Source organism: Halichoeres trimaculatus, unplaced genomic scaffold (genome assembly GCF_033239565.1).
Source record: "Halichoeres trimaculatus isolate MK-OKI-2021-1 unplaced genomic scaffold, fHalTri1.1 fHalTri1_scaffold_13, whole genome shotgun sequence".
Classification (NCBI taxonomy): domain Eukaryota; kingdom Metazoa; phylum Chordata; class Actinopteri; order Labriformes; family Labridae; genus Halichoeres; species Halichoeres trimaculatus.
Window position 1 is genome coordinate 30,758,714 of NW_027437191.1, and position 14,299 is coordinate 30,773,012.

Here is a 14,299-nt window from a genome sequence, read left to right on the forward strand (position 1 = left end):
AAGAATAAATTGAATTTATTTTTGGTTGCCAAAATGTTTTTCCGTCAGGCACTACATTGGTCAGCTAACAAACTCTTGGGCCCTTGAAAGTGTAGTCCGGGAATTCTTGTGCTGCTGGCTGATCGTTTGGCAGGGAAGAGGTGTCGGCAAACAACATATCAACCGTACAGGTAAGCCTCGGCATGCCTGCCATTCACAATAAAACTAAGAATAGCGACATTATTACACAGACTGTTTACGTGTAGTTTGTTTTTATAAAACTACAGAAAAAGTCACATCAATGTGAATGGCTAACAACCACCTAGCTTGCAAATAGCTAGCTCTCAGTGAGCTGTCTTTGTGATTTAGGTCGTTTTTGCTGTAGTTATCGTGACTTTTTCAGTTTTATTCGAGTTATCACATTTATAGGTGTTCTGTAAACAGTTTCGGTCCAGATAGAGTCCCGTGATTCCACATTTCTGTCTGTGTCATTCTCCTGTAGAGGAAACTGGGTGAAGGGTCATACGACGAGGAGGGGGGCAGGGTTGGGTGTCATTGAAAAGTCGCACTAAACAGCATTATGATACATTGATCATGACGTTTTGTAAAAAGTAAAAACTTTGAATTTAGCCCAATGATCCATTCTTTAACATTTAAGTCAAATACATGAAATCCTACACATGAAGTACTGGGCTAAAGTGGGACAGTTGAGACTGGTTGGAGGTCTTTGGGTTTACTCTCACTGGGCGAAAATGTAGCATTATATTTAAACATGTTTTAAAGACTTCCCTCTTTATAAACTTCTATTACCTCTTTATGGTGTTCAAGTTTGGCTTTTAGTTCAATAGCCTTATTATGAATAATATAACTCGTCATCTTCACATCATAATTTACAGTACCTTAGATTATGTGTGTTTATTGTTGCTCTTTTGTGTTTTGATTGTGTTTCTGAAGGAAGGTGAGTTCCTTTTGTACAGCCTTAGTGGCTTCTTGACCTCTCCAAACACACACTTCATATTCATTTTATAGTCAGATCTTTTGCAATTTTAATGTGAATAAATAAGTAAAATAGATGATCTGCAAATTTTGGCTCACATTTTTTATACCTGTTCAGTGTGTGACTTAGACATTTACAGACAGGTGCATACTACCATTGACCTTCTGCCTACATAAGTAGATCTAAATATCACCTGAGGAGCTTCATTGTGTACTGAGCTCACTCTGCTAATGCGCAGTTAGAGATAATGTAGTTAATATAGTCCTGTTCCAAGTGGATTAAGCAGTTTAAACATATGTGATGTGATTCAAACTGTATATGAAAAAGACAGACGTTATTATTAGTGACTTTATACGACCTGATAACACTAATCAGACCATCAGTGCTGAGACTGATTGTGCCTGTATGGGGGATGGGTGTCCTACGTTATGAGTGACAGCATGCTGCAGACAGGTTTTTCCTTTTTCTTTAGCAATGGGACTTAAATTAACAAAAAATGTATGAATTAGAAATTCTGTTATTAATTACTCAATTGCAATTAATCAATAATTGACATACTGCCATAGTTTTCTGTTCGAATGGATCTTTTTGACCACTGAATCAGTCAGTAGACATATTCATAAGCTTAAACATGAGAGCAACAACTAATTTGGATCAGTTATACTTTTTGAATGTGAAGTGCAGTTTGAGGAACATTAACGCATTTTGAGCACTGACCTGGAGGCAATATAGTAACTTGTACTTGTTCCTCCTTAAACCCAGCAAAAGTCAATTTGCTGTTTTTTTTCTGGCAAATTATATTACATGTCCACAAAAGTTGAAGTAAAGTCAATCAGTAAATATTTTACTGTGACTGTAATAGTTAAATAAAGATGTGTTATTTGTATCAATTCATGCATAACAATTCATCTCATTTCATCATAACATGTAGGCCTGGCCTACAGGAAAGAATTGTTTAAATGTTGACAGTATCCTTTGATGTATAGGTCATACTATGGAATGATTTATTTCTTGTATTTAGTGAATCATGCAGAAGATAAATGTCGCCCCCCCCAAAAAAAATTGCATGTTGATTTGCAATTGCAGTACTGTTCAAAAAAATTGCAATTAAATTATTTTCCAAAATCATCCAGCCCAGGTATGGGTCCAGCTAACCTGACACACCAGACGGACAGTTTCATATATCCGCCACGGAAATAGTTTACTAGTCCATCTGGGTAGCAGCTCTTCGAATTTGTTTTCAGAGGTGGGACTTTAAAAAAAATCAGCAGCTGGTGATTGGATGACCGTTCAGATTGACACACTCACCACAGATCAATCCACATCAAGCCACGGTGTGGCGTAGCTTATGTGTGCCTCTGCTGAGAAACAATAGATGAACAACTACAGGAACACAAGAAACATCTGTGATAATGGCATTGGACGACAGCTGCTGTTTTTGTAAAGTTAACTTAAGAATCAAGGGAACGCTGACAAGTACGAAAGTCTGCTGACATCTGCTTGTCACTTCCGCTGCTCCTGCAGCTCCCGCCTCTCCCGCCCCTCTTCCCTGATTGGGCCGGTCAGAATTTAGCCGAGTGAAATCGTTGGTCAGTGGAGCCTGGCAAGATGGATCTGCAGGATTTCAGAAACCGAATCAGGCAGATCCATCTTCTCTGCAAGGTTAGGGTCCAGCCCCTCAAAGCTGGATCAGTATTAGTGGGAAGAGGCCTATCCATGGTGCTGATTCAGGCAACCAGCTCTATGCCTTTTCAAAGACATAGCAAAATAAAACAAAAACAGAACAGAGATAAATAAGATGCACGATGTGTTTGAACACAAAAACAAAAAGAAGAAAACAAAAACAATTAGAGAAACAAATCTAATAACTTAGATCTTTATACCTTGTTCAAAAGAGTGTAGGATCAAGTCAGAAACATTTCTAGTCCTACCCTTTTGTCAATGCATATTTATAGTCTGATCTGTTACAGCATGTAGAGGAACTCAAAACAGAAGAAAACAAAGTGCATCACAATAAAACAAATACACAATATTCATTGGACATAAGATTCATTTGATGGTTTTCAAAAATTTTCCTTAAAATCATATACAGAGAAAGTCTTCCACACAAATTCACATTCTTTGCGTCGTTACTAATGTGAAAGGGAGTGTGTGTATTTCCAAAGCTGAATGTTACAACAATCCTGAAATATTGCCACATAATTCTAGGTGTTACTGAGTTCTGCAGTCAAACATGAAATTGTTTTTTCTACAGCTTTAGTTTTTGATGCTCAAGAAAATCAGCAGAGCGGTAGCACAAGATTCAAGTACAAAAGTGACCAACCTTGTCATCAAAACCATGGTTAAAACGTCTTTGTTTCATGTCTTTTCTTTCTTTTTAGAACAAAATGGCATCCATGCTGCTAACGACGATGAGGAGCTGCTCAGTCAGCCCTTCACTGGCGATGCGCGTTGGTAAGACTTTTTTTTTTGCTTGCTTTATAGTTTTTAATTGTTGAGAAGATATTCGGTGTTTCATATTTTATACAAAAAATTGATAAAAACTAAGAACTAACTGATGAAATATTGTGAATATTTTAACAGTTGATGATAAGATTTTTTTTTTCTCTTGGTCTCAGGGACGCGATCTCTCAGCACGACGGCCCAGCTCCAGGCTCAGGGTAAGTCCTGGCTCTCAGAAACATCATTCGGATTCATGAACTCCAGGTCAAAGTGATCAACCTGGACTGATGCGTTTACGTACTTCCCGTATGATCTAGGAATCAGAGATGGCATTCAAACCAATTTCTGTGGTTATTTCAGAATGACTTAAGTCTGCACATCTACTGTCTGTGTTTCTCTTCAGCTCAGACAAAGAGCAAAAAGACGCTGGCGCGGCCCGGTGTGAAGAACATAGTTCTGGTAGAAGGCGTTCGAACCCCTTTCCTGATGTCTGGAACCACGTATGTCTCTCTGTTCCTCCTTACTGTCTGACTTCACAGCTAGTAGCTTCATATTTAATGCATGGTCAACATGAACACTGCTCAAACAAAAAAAAAAACTCTGAAAACTATTAAGAAAACAGTTTTGTTTAAATATTGAAGTTTTAAGTAAAGGCTTGAAGGTTAAACTCTTCTTGTCTTGTGTTGACAGATATGCTGATTTAATGCCCCACGACCTGGCCAGAGCAGCTCTGCAGTAAGTGTGTCCTTGGGTTGTGTGTGTAGCCGTGTGTTTGCATGTGTATCTCAAGGCAGAATTGTAACTTGTCTAACCCTAACCTGCTGTCTTGTCATGATGCTATTTATTGTATTTCCAGGATATCGAGTGTCTTTAAGGTGTAAACTTGCTACTCGCATTGTCCACTGACAAGTTCAGCTAGAGGTCACCAGTTTTAAGGGTCACTCTTTAAACCTTAACACTGCTAGCTGACAGGGACACATTCACACTATGAAGCTGAAAGGAGACAAATGTTTAAGAGTTACTACATCAAGTCAATCACAGCTGTGTGTGATGTTTATGAGGGTGAAACAAAAACTTTGTGGGTGCCCGACCACTCGAAAATCTCCCGCTTGAATGACCTGCCCCTCATAGTTCCTGGACCTCTGGAAAGAATAACCTTGGAAAGAAATGTTTCAAGGGGTACAGGAACAAAATTTAAACCTGAGTTACTGTGATCTGAAAAGCACACGGTTCCTCCAAAGTGCCTAGTTCTTAGCTTTCAAAAAATATATACATTTGAGATGAAAAATTTTTGTTTTTCTTACAGAGGTACATACATTTTTTTTTATAAATCAACTCATGCTATAAAGCTTTCAAATTTGGGGGGATATTTGATTTTTATTTTTTTAATTAGCAATTTTTTTCATTTGAATTTTTGGACATTTTTTCAAATTTAAAAGAAATTCCAAAATTCTTGAATTTCTGCAAAATATTCAAATTCCATCAAAAAATCTGGAAATATTTTGAATTTTTACGTTTTTTTTAATTTATTAAATTTTCAAAGTTACATTTTTTATTTTATTTTTTTAAATTTATGAAATTTTGTTAATTTTTGGAAAAATCAAAATCCCTTAAATTTTTGCAAACTTGCACTTTTTTAAAATTTAATTTATCAAAAAAAAAGCAAATTCTTGATGTTTTGAATTTTTTGAAAAACTTAATGACATTTCATAAATTTTGCAAATGCATATCATTTATATTATGATTATTTTTTCTAATATCAAATTTATTGAAAATACAAAAAAAAAAACTAAGACATCACATGCACTATTTTCTTAATACAAAAAAACTTAGCGTTTGGATAATCATTTTTCTATGTTTAGAATTTCATATCCTTTTTCCTTTATTGTGAAGACAAAGTCGATTTTGTGGCTCCTGAATGACTTTTATCCAGGTGAGCTGAGGCCAAACGGCTCCTCCAAAAGTTAAGGTTGCAGACCCCCCTAACTTCTCCTTTTGGGCTTTTTTAGGGGCCTCCTGACAAAAACTAGCGTTCCAAAAGAAGCTGTTGACTACATCATCTACGGGACGGTTATTCAAGAAGTCAAAACCAGTAATGTAGCACGAGAGGTAAACACACACACGTGCACAGAAACACCCAAACTGGCTCCAGTGTCTTCTGCTGGTTTTGTGTATTCTCTTCCTGTCACAGACCACATGCTCAGTTATAAGATTAATTAACTTAAGTGGTGTTGTGATTTTTCAGGCAGCCTTGGGTGCCGGCTTTTCTGACAAGACCCCATCACACACTGTCACCATGGCCTGCATCTCCTCCAACCAGGCGATGACCTCAGGTATGACGGGGGAGGAAGACTCAACGCCAAATCTCTGCTAATTGACAGACTCCTGTAAAAAACAGAAACAAAGACAAACATGGAAAATTTGAATTACCTAGAAAGCAGAGCAGTTTATAAATTTATAAATTTACATGTGCACATTTACAATACAATACAAAAAGCTACGGAGGACCCTCCTTTGTCTGACTTTGATTCGTCTCTTTCCGCTCTTCTCTCCAGCTGTGGGCCTGATCGCTGCAGGCCAGTGTGACGCCGTTGTTGCAGGAGGCGTAGAGTTCATGTCAGACGTCCCCATCCGCCACAGCCGGAAGATGAGAAAGACCATGCTGTCCCTCAACAAAGCCAAGACCCTCGGACAGAGACTCAGTCTGATCGGCAGCATCCGCATGGCCCACCTCACCCCAGAGGTACGGAGTCACCCCAAATCCCCCATTAACATCACAGCTCAAACCCTGCACCATTTCCTCCTCTAACGTTTTATCATCACTGTGCAGCTTCCTGCTGTGGCGGAGTTCTCCACATCTGAAACCATGGGTCACAGCGCAGACCGTCTGGCCGCTGCATTCGGGGTCTCCAGACTGGAGCAGGATGAGTTTGCTCTGCGATCACACTCTCTGGCCAAAAAGGCCCAGGACAGCGGTCTGCTGGAGGACGTCATCTCCTTTAAAGTCCCAGGTAAACACAGCTCCACTCAAAATTCATCTCGACTAATAACCTCACTTGATCATGGAGCTTTGTGAGCAGACAGAGAGGGGATAGAGAGGTAGACCGCTTCGTCCATCTATAAGATTTGACTTTTTAAGATGAGAATGAAATTCCTCCATATTTGTTTTGGCATTTTGATCATGCAAGGTTTTGTGAGTTCTCATGTCTGTGGAGTTGTTTTCCCAAATGGGTGGGATGTAGAGTAAGTGAATCACGGTGTGCTGTTCAAGGATTTAAAAAAAAAAATTGACCGGAAATGTGTGAAATTTTCCACTATTCTTAAATAAATTAAAGAGGGGGTATTGTGCTTTTTTTAGTTTGGCTTTATGCCGCCCCTCTGGTAGGGTTGGGAGGAAAAAATCAATGTATCTTAGTGTTGGGATTTTTTTGTCTAATGATTTTAAATCATGATTATTTTTTGTTAAAAAAAACAACTTTTTTTTTCAAATTTGAATCTTTTATTTCAATCTTTGTTTTGATGCTTGGTTGGAAAAAAGTTGAGATGTCAGATCCCCTGAATAAATCCAAAAAAATGACATGTGGTGTGCATTTGTGGGGTAAATGTGGCTCCGGACATAGTCAGCCTTTGTCTTGGCTGCCGTCTCTTTAAGGCTTCGCCCTCCACAAACCCCCTTCTCTCTGATTGGTCGGCCATCTGAAGACCTGTTAGATCAATGGGCAGACCTTAGTATTTGAGGCCTACCCCTCGAGTGTGCGCTGAGCTAGATACGAGACCTTTTAGCAAGTCTTGTGAAGATCTCGTGCTAGAAGAATTTAGAATACCCCCTCTTTAAGCTGTCTTATCTGTTCATTTTGCTTTCTTAGGGTCCCCTCCCTTTGGGTGTCCATTTCTTTCTTCTTTTTATTCCCTCCAGTCTTTGAGTTCTAAGTTGACCCCTAGACTTGCTCAAAAGTCACAAAAATTGGCACACATTTCAGAATCGCAAAAAAAAAATGATATGATACCAAACTTGACCCCCAACATCCCATAATTTGCTCTGTAGCGCCACCAAGGCACACTAAAACGGCTCTACTGACCAGTAGGAATGTCATACAGAGATCAAACCAACGTCAAAATGTTCGTCTTATTGAGAGGCACAACTCATATGCTGACACCCCTAACCTATCTCCAACAGAAAGCTGGCTATTTGCCTTGTAGAATACAATTTCCCAACATTTTTCACCCTTTTTCAAAAATTATATTCTCCGACACTATAAGTGGTATCAGCTTGAAATTTGCTCAGATGACAGACTAGACCCTGTTATACAAAATTTATTTGGGATTTTGTTGTTTTGGAAACGGTTTTTAAATGATGAGTCCTCAAAGTCGGTGAACCCATAAGAAAGCCCTCTCAGCTCACCCATTAAGAATGAATGGGAGCAGGTGATCCAGTTCCACTCAAGCTGCAGCATTTTGCCTTCTACACAAAAATTGAAAATCGTACAGCTTTAAAAACAACATGGGTAGATTCTTGACAAAATTTCCTACAAAAATATCACTTTTTAGAGACTTTTGGTGAAAATTGTGGCAGCTATGAGCAGTTGCTTGTGAAAATTCTGTAAATGTCATGCATGAGCAGGCAGTGGTTGCTGGTGATGTCACACACTGAAGGGACTGCTGACAGTGCGAGGACCTGCCCATCACTGTTTACAGCTATATTTCTTATTTATTGCAGGGTTAAATGTGTTTAATATCAAAAAAATGTTATAAAATGCCACTTAATGATGATTTATTTTTATTTTTATTAACAGGTCGTGACATTGTTTCCAAGGATAACGGCATCCGCCCGTCCTCCATGGAGCAAATGGGCAAACTAAAGCCCGCCTTCATTAAGCCACACGGCACTGTCACCGCTGCCAACTCCTCCTTCCTGGTAAACACTCACACACATACATAAACACTCTCACACACTGTCAGCACACACACACACACACACACAGGCCCTGCAGCGCTCTCTCAGAGTTCTTAATTCCTCCTCTCTGGTTCAAAAACACCTTCAGCACTGACATGAGGATCTGTCTCTGTGTGTAAGACAAACGCACAAAGCTACACACACTTCAAGCTACAAAAATAAAACCTGCAATTTACCCGAAGCGAAACACTGTTAGGATTTGATTGAGGGTGTCTCTTTCTGTTCAGACAGCAACTCCAGCTTCACATTCCTCAATCTGTCTTATTTGCACTTTATAATGAACTTTTCTGGGTAACTTTTCTGGCTGGCTTATCAAACAAACTGTGTTGCCCTGCTCAAAATATCTCCCCTGGATCTCTTTGAGCAGATTTCACTCTCAAGTTGAAACACTGTCACCTCTTATAAACGGCTCTGGCTGTAAGTGAACTGCTTGTTTGTGTGTTTGTCAGACGGATGGGGCCTCCGCTGTGCTCATCATGTCTGAAGAAAAAGCTTTGGCTATGGGTTACAAGCCTAAAGCCTACCTCAGGTATGTGCACCCTCTCTGGTTATCAGAGCTGCCACGGTGATCTCTGAGCTGAAGTGCTCATTATGTTGTGTTTTCAGAGACTTTGTCTATGTGTCCCAGGACCCCAAAGATCAGCTGCTTCTGGGGTGAGTCCCTCCACATTTGGTACAAATGTCATCACTGGTTTCATGTGCAGGATAAAAATGTTTAATTTCCTATCCCCCCACCTTTTTGACTCACGCAGGCCAACATACGCCACACCAAAAGTCCTGGAACGGGCCGGCTTGACTTTGAACGATATTGACGTCTTTGAGTTCCACGAGGCGTTCGCAGTAAGTTCTCACAACACATTTCAACTATTACAAAGATTTTTAGACAAATCTGAACCAGACTGAAACGAATACTGAAGCTTTTGAGAGCTACAAATGCAAACGAGACAGATTATTCTGAAATAATTAGATCTTTAAATCTAGAATTTCTGCAGCAGAATCTGTGTCAAACAAAGATTCACTGCGAGTGATTAATATGACTTAGAGATAGGGATGGGTACCTTTGTGTGATAATAAATATATATTTATATATATATTTTTGAACTTCTCTTTATTGGGGTTTTTTCCTTTTTTTACGTACAAGTACAAAAATAATGAAAAGATATATATATATATATATATATATATATATATATATATATATATATATATATATATAAATATATATATATATATATATATATATATATATATATATATATATATATATATATATATATATATATATATATATAGGCACATCCACATACACACATAAATCTGCACACATATATACATGTATTTACATATATGGATACAACAATACACACACAACACAACTGAACATACACCCATACATTAACATAAAAAGAGCTAAAAAAATATTAATAATAATAATAATGATAATAATAGTAATAATAATACAATTTAATTAAAAAAACAAATAAATAAATAAGAATAAAATGCAATATAAAAAAATAATAATAAAACAAGAATAAGAGAAAAATTTAAATTAAATATTGATAATATGACAAGGAGGATGCGACTTGTTTTTTTGATCTGGATATACTTTATTTTTCATGGGGTTGTTTTTGTTGTAATATTCCATAAATGGTTGCCATATTGAGTGAAATATGTTAATTTTGCCACTCAGGGTGAACTTGATTTTTTCTAATTGTAAGTGTTTCATTACATCATTCATTAAAGTGTGATAAGCTGGAGGATTTTTTGCTTCCAGTTCGGCAGAATCACTCTTCTTGCTAGCAGCATCACAAGTCTTAGCACATTTTTCTGGTCACTCGACAAAGAAAGTTTCTGGAAAATTTCAGACAAACTTTTAAATATTTTGATCCAGAAGGTAGCGATACATGGACAGGACCAGAACATATGTGCCAGTGAAGGTGGTGCTTGTTTACATCGATCACAAAGTGGGTTTACAGTGGGACACATTGTTGAAAGTTTCAACTTTGATAGATGAAGTCTGTGTAAAACTTGAAATTGTAGCAGTCCATGTCTGATACAGACAGATGAGTGGCAATAAATATTTTTTAATGGTAAAATCTCAAAGTTTTTTTGTCTAACATATTCATTCTTCCAAATATAAACTTTCAATGCTGAGTTCATGTCCAGCGTGGAAAATTGCGTTCTCTTCCACTCTCTAACAGTCACAAGGATACTTTTAGGTACCAAAACATGGTACTGTTTTTCGATACTAGTCAGAAATTGGTCGGTACCTGTATAAGTACCTAATTAGGATGAGATTGTCAAAACCTGCCCACACCTACAAATAAAATCAGCAAGGAGATAAAAGTTTATAAAGTGTATTCAGGTAAATCCAAACATTGATTTGCTGATTGTATTTAAAGGGATATTTCCTCATTCAATCCTTGGATCATTTTTTCCCCTTTTAATTTGATTCAAATAATTTTTCATTAAGAATTTTAAAAAAATCAACTACTCCATGTGGCTTTTACAAAATCTTATTTTTTATTATTGTTTTTACCAGCCCCTGGTTGTGACGTGATACAACTACTAAGCAAAGATTGTAGGGCATCTGAAATAGGGCTGAAAAATTTATTGAATTGAAATCGACATCACAATGTAATGGAATGCAGTTTTTAAATCATAGGATTTGAAGTTAAAATACATGAATAAATCCTTTAAAAAAAAAATGATTCATGTAAATAGACTTGGAGGGAATAAAGTGATTTGTACTCGTTATTCCTTAATGCCGGCAAAAGTCAATATGTTGCTTTGTCTGGCAAAAATAATACATATCTACAAGAATTGAAGTAAAATCAATCAGTAGATATTCTACTGTGGTTGTAATAGTTAAATCAAGATATGTATTTTATATGAATCCATGCATCAGTTCATCTCATTTCATCATAAAACATGGGCTTGGCCTACAGGAAAGAATGTTTTACATGTTGACAGTTTCCCTACTTGTGTTGGTCATACTATAGAATAGGGCTGAACAATTAATCCAATTTAAACCAACATCACCATGTAAAAAATGCAATTTTCAATTTGCAAAGGCTGCAATTTAAAGAAACAAACAAAAAGAATTTTAAAGTGCATTTACTTTAGTTTGTGTTTTTTTACTGATGAGAGATCAATTAATATTTATATTTATGTTCACACAGTGTTTCTTTTTCATTTTATAAAAAAGTACACTCCCCATGTCGACATATTTCAGCGGTTAAGCCAGAGATTTGGTCTCATTTACATTTCTGCAATGTACTTTATGTGAGATCCATAGATGAGAGGATTCATATTTATTTTTTATTTTGTTGTTCATAATAGGCCTGTTGTTCTGCAGTGCTTCGTTCCTTTCTCTGATTTTATTCAAGGTAATTAATGATGATTTTATTACAGGTCTATAAGGCCTGAAGTTAAATCAATCAGTCGATATTCTACTGTGATTGTAATAGTTAGATAAAGGTGTATGTTATTTGGACACATGACATGTAGGCCTGGCATACAGGAAAAATTGGTCATACTAAAGAGTGGTTTATTGCTTGTGTTAACTGAATAATGTAGAAGATAAACATAACCCCCCAAAAAAATCTCATGCTAAGTCGCAATCGCAATATTAGTTTAAAAAAAATCCCAATTAGATTATTTTTCAGAACCGTTCAGCCCCACTATGGAAAGATTTATTGCTTGTGCTTAGTGAATAATTCAGGAGATATAAAATCTTTCAGCTCTAATCTGAAGCCGTTATCTTTTCATTTTTTTAATGCCAAAAAATAAACAAATAACATGAAGAAGCATTCATAACTCAAGAAAAACAAAAACTTCTGCAGCGTAAAAAATTATGGCAGGAACTTTTATGACTTATGAACAAAAAAATGAGGTAGCGTGCAAAATTTTCTCAGTCAAACACGAGTATATTGTTAATATTTATTTGTTTATTTAGCCGACAACAAACAAATTTGCAAGTTGAGTCATTAAACGAATCTCTATCACTTTATGTCTGCAAGGGGAATAATCAGCACATAGTTTGCAGTCTTTGTAATTAACTACAGTCAGGTTTATAAATAAATATTCAGAAAAGTTGTGGAGAAAAAAAAAATCTTACCTTTCCTCTTTAATTCTCTTCTGCTTTTTTCTATGAGAAACAAGTCTCCTCTCTTAAACTCGAACATCTACATCACCTTTTTGTGCATTGGTGTTCTCCAAACATTTTTAATCTCTGTCATTTAGACGGAAACAAATATCATAAACAGTGAGATGAATATCATAATCACCTTTTTGGGGGATGTGTGTGTGTTGCCTGAGCAAAATATCACAGTTTCAGTCATCTGCTCTTCGTCATATCGCGCTCATTTCACTCAGACAAAATAAGCGTTGTTGTCTGATTATTTGTTTCTTAATCTGAATTTTTTTGTTTAATTTTCCAGGGTCAGATCATGGCAAACCTGAAGGCGATGGACTCAGACTGGTTCGGACAGACGTACCTGGGAAGGACATCGAAGGTGAAGTATATTTCCACCCCCAAAAAAATCACAGTATGGGTTTTTTGTTTGTTGTTGTTGTTGTTTTTGTTGCTTTCTTTTGTTCTGGTAAAACTTAAGTTTTATGTTTGTGAATTGTTTTGCTTTTCATTTTGCTCTTGCTTGTGTGTGTTTTGTCGAGTGTTAAGTGAACATTTTGCGGCAGAGGATCAGATGCAATAAGATTTTTTTTTTCTTTCTGCTCTTTTTCATTCATTTCTGATTTTTTTCCTTTATATTAATATTGTATGTATATAATTTTTATACAACAACATGAATGAAATAAAGATAACTAAACTTATTTGTGGATAAGCTCTCATTAAAAATTCTTTGCTTTGCTCTTATTTTTTTGTGGCAGTCTGCTCTCTTCGTTGTGAATCTGATTAGCACAGAGGAAAACTGGAACACCTGTTTTTGTTTTTCCTGCAGGTGGGGACTCCTCCCATGGAGAAGTTCAACCTGTGGGGGGGCTCTCTGTCTCTGGGTCACCCGTTCGGTGCCACAGGCTGCAGGCTGGTGACCACAGTGGCTCATCGGCTCAAGAAGGAGGGAGGACAGTACGGATTGGTGGCGGCTTGTGCTGCAGGAGGACAGGTAATTAAGAAGTTTGTGCATTTTTAAAGATAAATCACACAAATAAATTACATTTCTCCTTTTTGTGTTGAACTTTTATAACTCTTGTTGCTCTCTTGTGTTCTCCAGGGTCACGCCATGGTGATCGAGGCGTACCCCCAGTAAAGAAAAAATCATCCAGAACCCAAATCTTCAGATTCAACATGACGACTGCACGCACGCTAATATCCAGACATCTCCGGGGTACATACTAGCACCACTTTGCCTTGATTAGAGAAGAGGAACATGCAGTTTTAAGAATTTTGTGTAAATTCAGTTTTTGCTCGCAGGATGTTGAATTATCGTTGATTGTCTTCGAGGAGTGTTGCCTTTGATTCTGTGGACTTAAAGGTTTAACCGTCAACGTCGTCACTGAGCCGAATGTAATATAGCTACATTTTAGCACTCGAAGGAGATGGAGTGATCCTGATGTTTATATGCTGTAATATGTTTTTTCTAACAAATCGTTGGAATTAAAGAGTGGGATGTTAACCACACTACAACTCAGTTTTCTCTCTAATTTGCCTTTTTATTTAGAGCTTTTACCTTTTTCACACATTCCTTCTTTCATCCTGACAGAGAACAAAACTTTTGCAATGTGCAACAACGGCCTAAGACTTTTTCTCTGCTGTATTGCATCTTGAATATTTGCTCACTTGCTTTTACACCTGTCCCTAAGCAGAATTTCAATTTGAAAAAAAAGAAAAAAAAAGCTGCTGACTATAAAAATTAATTAACTTTTTTCTCCTTTATTTATTAATCAATTTATTCATTTGCTTT

General features: G+C 36.9%; 1 protein-coding gene across 1 annotated transcript; it reads left to right on the forward strand.

Annotated features, from left to right (window-relative positions):
* Nucleotides 1–67: 67 nt before the first annotated feature.
* hadhb (hydroxyacyl-CoA dehydrogenase trifunctional multienzyme complex subunit beta) lies at nt 68–14,026 on the forward strand. Its single transcript, XM_074685148.1, has 16 exons — nt 68–170; nt 3,358–3,430; nt 3,595–3,636; nt 3,822–3,918; nt 4,109–4,153; nt 5,428–5,527; nt 5,664–5,751; nt 5,974–6,161; nt 6,249–6,429; nt 8,212–8,333; nt 8,822–8,901; nt 8,979–9,026; nt 9,125–9,212; nt 12,815–12,889; nt 13,337–13,501; nt 13,610–14,026. The coding sequence occupies exons 2-16, from the start codon at nt 3,364–3,366 to the stop codon at nt 13,643–13,645; spliced, it is 1,422 nt and encodes a 473-aa protein (XP_074541249.1). The 5' UTR covers nt 68–170; nt 3,358–3,363; the 3' UTR covers nt 13,646–14,026.
* The last annotated feature ends 273 nt before the right edge of the window (nt 14,027–14,299 follow it).

What these genes read in the sequence shown, in the direction of transcription:
- hadhb (XM_074685148.1), top strand. Translation starts at nt 3,364, where the DNA reads ATGGCATCCATGCTGCTAACGACGATGAGGAGCTGCTCAGTCAGCCCT. An exon ending in CAACCAGGCGATGACCTCAG is followed by an intron (nt 5,752 to 5,973) that starts GTATGACGGGGG and finishes TCTTCTCTCCAG; the next exon opens with CTGTGGGCCTGATCGCTGCA. An exon ending in AGTTCCACGAGGCGTTCGCA is followed by an intron (nt 9,213 to 12,814) that starts GTAAGTTCTCAC and finishes TTAATTTTCCAG; the next exon opens with GGTCAGATCATGGCAAACCT.